The 5,001-nt window shown below is 30.5% G+C and overlaps 1 protein-coding gene across 1 annotated transcript; it reads right to left on the reverse strand.

Annotated features, from left to right (window-relative positions):
- Positions 1-1,353: 1,353 nt before the first annotated feature.
- LOC111410614 lies at positions 1,354-2,173 on the reverse strand. The gene is made up of 2 exons (XM_023041047.1): positions 1,721-2,173; positions 1,354-1,634 (listed from the first exon to the last, which is right to left on the reverse strand). The coding sequence occupies exons 1-2, from the start codon at positions 2,079-2,081 to the stop codon at positions 1,549-1,551; spliced, it is 447 nt and encodes a 148-aa protein (XP_022896815.1). The 5' UTR covers positions 2,082-2,173; the 3' UTR covers positions 1,354-1,548.
- Positions 2,174-5,001: the final 2,828 nt, after the last annotated feature.

Here is a 5,001-nt window from a genome sequence, read left to right on the forward strand (position 1 = left end):
TAATCTAAATTTTAATTTAAATCAAGGTTAATAATTAATTTTAATCACATATTTGATGGAATCCCCATTTTTCAATTATATATTTCATTAATTTTTATCAAAATTTAATTTTAATCTCCAACAAATAAGGGCTAAAAACAATTCACAATTGCTTACCATATTCAATAATAGGTTCTTATCTACCAGTTCTCGACTATGAATCATCAACGTCAATTAACGACACTAAAAGTTTTCATCAATGAAGTCAATGGTACACAAGACATCACAATAACTCAAAAACATTGTAAACAAATTGATAAGAGCCCAACTTTAAGCTAATATCTATTTAAGTCCCTATTTGGTATAAATTTAAATTTAAATTAAAATTATAATCTAAATCAAAACCAACAATTAATTTTAACCCCATATTTTATGGTTCCATAACTTTTTATCTCACTTTCATTAACTTCTATTATAATTTACTAAAAATTTGATTTTAATCCCATCAAATAGAGGCTAAGTCTCGAAAAGGCATTTTTATTAGGATTGAGCCCAAAGGATGTCTTCTATAACAAAAATATCTTAATTTATTTACTTGCCCGAAACTATTTTTTAGTTAGTACAAATTTTCAATGGTAATGTGACTGTAAATGGACTAAAGAGTAGAAAGTGATAAAATCGATGGTAAATGCAAAAAGGAAAAGAAAATTTCTATATTGAAAGATGAAAAGAAAATTGATGTGGAGCCCCCTATTGGCCGGGTTTAAGGGAGGTCACATTGCCCCCTATAGACATTCTCTATCCAAGAATATAAATCCTTTTGATGTCATATGCGAAATTCGAGAGACGAGGTCTTCAAATTTGGGTTTAAACCAAAGACATGTCAACTTTTCAAGTGTTTGCTCTAAAATATATAAAATCAATTTCATGTGCAGCGTCCGCACGGACTTAAATTTTAATGTAAAAAAATTATGTAGATGCGTACCAATTCAAACAAAAATTGTCAATCTAATATGTTCTTGTACAACAAATTTACTACATGAAATCCAATGCAATACAGAACATAAATGCTGCCTATATATACTAAAAATTCATGCTTTACACCATTATGAACAATTAAAACACAATCAAATGATTTGAAAACTTCTTGTCATTGTTTTTAACGAAAGGGAAATTTTTCAAACAAATAAATAGTTCAATTCCTCTTCATTCTTCAATGATAAAATTTAATTAGATCACCGAATTTTTCAAAAATCCTAATTAGTGCCTACGTTTTTTTATTTAAAGTTTTCTGTTAATACTTCTTTTTTTATTGAATGGATCTAAAGAACTTCCCTTCTGACAAACATAGATTCCAATGGAAAAATGGAAAAGTAAAACAATTTTAATTACCATTAATCAGGGCAAAAACGTCATCATCCACTGAAAATCAGCAGCAAAAAAGGTTATATATTCTAAAAGTACAATTAAAAAATAATCCAGAATAATTGAATTCTGGAATATAGATATACAAATTGGTTGAAGATATAATTTTTTTTTTCCTTTTCCCCAAACTAAATGAATCTCAATTTAGTTTGGTAAATATTGGCGCACCGAACAAGCTACAATTTGTGCCCACTGCTTCAATCTCGTCTTCACAATCACGGGATCGTCATCTATTGAAATTCAAAATTCATAGCAAAAATAGAAAAGAAGAATCAGAATTACAATAATTACTACACGGTGATTAAGTGGAGGTTACCTGGATCTATAATAGAGCTAGGACTCCCAACAGATGACACGGAATCGCAATCAGAAAACGACGAAGAAGAACGGGACAAGCTATTACTGTACTGCCGATTCACAGCATGGTAGAACTCTAACGCTGGAAAAGCAGATGACAATTTCGGGTCCAAATCGGGCGAGTCAAAGTTAAATCCCAACTGAAAGCACCCTCGGAGCTCTTCCAAATCATCGTCTGTAACACTGAGTTTACCACGCCGCATCCGATAATTCCTCTTCCGATTAGTCCACGCCTCCTCTCTTAAAGTATCTGGGGACCACGAACTCTGCTTGCGCAATGGCTGAGGCGCTCTGCTTCGGATCGGTTCTGTTTCTGACATTGTTTGTAACCCAATACTTACGCCGCCTTATGAGGACGCGAGAAAGTTTTGGGTTTGGGTTATGCGGGAATAGGGGGATGGTTGTGGAATATTATTATATTATATATATTTAAAGTGGGGGCATTGTGCTTTAGGTATTATTAGGCTGAGTAGGAATATGGTAATGACATCTTCCAGAATATAATAATTGTGATTATTCAATGATATTTACCTCTCTTTTTTTCTTTCTTTTTTTCTTTTTTTTTGGCTCTATTGAAATTTTAATACATCTTTTTTCTCACTATTTTTAATCGATCATTCTTTAATAAATGGAATTAATCATCTATTGAGTGTTGACAAAATTTAAACCATTGATTTTAAAATTTGTTTTTGAAATAATTGACCTAAATGTTGTCGACGCATAATTTGTAAATTAAGTTTGTACAAATACCAAGATTTAAATAGAATAATATTACATTTAAATAAAAAAAATTCCTTCTTTTTTAATTACACATTTTCCCAAAAATTACTATTTCAAAATACATTTTACCCAAATTTCTTATTATAATAGAGGCCATAATATTATCTGAATTGACGTTGTAATACCACTTGTACTGTATAACATTGCTTGAATAAAATATATGAAAGGTGCAAGATTGTGGTGAGGCCACCATCGCCATTTTATTTCCTCCTCATATTGATTTCTCAAAATAATCATTGAGCCCCCTTTAAAAAAAAAATGCTTTTTTTAATAGTGTTATGATGAAGGATATGTGATTAAAAATTAAAAAAAATTGAATTTATGTGAAATATTATTTGATTGAAAATTGTACGAATAAAATGGGATCGAATCACTGTTCAAAATTACATTTCAATTAAAAAAATGGAGCTCAAACAACATAAAATTTGTCTTTTTTCTATAATTGTAAATTGGTTCTTAAAATGAGGAAAATGCTTTTCAACTTATTCAGATTGTAGAGCAAACTTCATTATCACCTACAATTGTAATAAACATCATTGATTCTACATGGCATTATTCTCTATAAAGATTGGCCGTCCGAAGGTCACGTGGTGATTAAACAATCATTCGTGTTGAGTAAAAATTGTGCATAGTAATAAGAAATAAGCCAATTGTATATTCTTTTATTTACATTATGGTTAACACTCCATTGATTTTCAAATTGAAATAGGCGGGAAAGTGTGTTTTATTTTAAAACTGTCCGTTCATATTACGACACATGACACAATGTCAAAAATGATGTCAAATAAAGTGTACACGTAACATGATTGATAAATTATCAAAGATAACATAAGATAGACTTACTTTTAAAACTAAACATTTTTCAATGCAAAAACGCGAAGGAGAAAAAAAAAAATTGTGTAGCTAAATAAGTAAAGTAAGTACAATTGACCATACTATAAGTTTCAATATAAATAGTTGCTTGTTAATTGAACTTAAAAATAACCCGTGATTAGTTATATAAATAATCTCAACATTAACAAGTAATCTTTAATTTATGAGTAAGAAAAAAAAAGTCTATTTTTAAAATACCAAAATAAATACATAATAAAATAAATTGGTTTGCTGTCAACATAGCCACATATTGAATATTAAAAATACTTCATCTCATTGATTGGGGTTTAGGCTCTCGACGATATATGCAAATAAATCAACCAACGCGATTTTCCTACAGTGAAGATTGGCAATCTTACTGTTTCTTTCACGCAATTGGGAGTTTTTGAGATAATATTTTTAAATAAAAGAATTAATATAAAATACATATGGACAAGTTGTTTAAAATTTGAGCGCGGCTTTATTCAAAGACTTGAACACGACTTATTTAATGATTTATAAGTACAGTTCATTTATCTATGCTCGTTTCTATTTATTTATAAATTAAATTATCTACGATTTATTCCCAATCAGAGAATAATTAGGTTTTAGGTTAAATATATTGATGGCCATGGAATCGAGTCACTAAACTTTAACTTGATTGCATTAAATTACCCGTTTGGATTTCGTAAATCTAAATGCAAGTTAGCTTACATCCGTTAAAACTAACAAGCTACTAATATGTATGTCCACATGGAATCATTAAATACAAAATACACGACACAAACCCACTCTTTAATTTGAGTGGTTAATAATGCACTCAAGTATGCTGATATTAGGCTATGCAAGCCCTTAGTGTTAACTCAATATGAAGTTGGACCTTAAATACCAGACTTCGCCATTGTCACCACTCCCTATTATTGTTATTGTATTTGTCGCATCATCTCATCGCTCCATTCTCACCGACCTCTTCTTCCACTGTTGTAAAACCCACAACCATCACTCCTTCCATTGATCTGGTCACTTTTTTCTCCCTCTTCTCTCTTTGATATCAACTTGTAAACTTGTAATGGCAAACTTTCACAATCCATGATTTACTATGGCCATAATATACTCCAAGAAAATCACATTCTTTTTTTTTTTTTTTTTTATCAGTCAATATAAACTTTCATAGATCAAAATTCATTTACAAGTACACCGAACATATTCGGGTAATCAAAGGCCAAGTAATCAATACATGTACACCAAGCATACCCGAGTAGACAAACATAAAATGATGTACCAACGATGATCTAAAGACGCACTACTGCTAAAGACTCAAATTGAATTAGAACATACGGATACAAAATAAACATAGCTTTGTATACGTGTATTTTAATCCGTCTAACGATAGAGTTAACTTGCGACTTAAGATCTTCAAAAATACTTCTATTCCTTGCCATCCAAATGTAGTACACAGTAGTTGCAAGTGCTATACATTTTGCTTTACTTTGCGAACTCTTTCACCGAGCGTCCTTTTTCATCCACTTTAATAAGCTCAACAAAGTAGACATGTTATGCCTTATAGCCAATCAACCACGGATTTGGTCCTAAACATCTTTGCTAACC

Source organism: Olea europaea, chromosome 15 (genome assembly GCF_002742605.1).
Source record: "Olea europaea var. sylvestris chromosome 15, O_europaea_v1, whole genome shotgun sequence".
Classification (NCBI taxonomy): Eukaryota; Viridiplantae; Streptophyta; class Magnoliopsida; order Lamiales; family Oleaceae; genus Olea; species Olea europaea.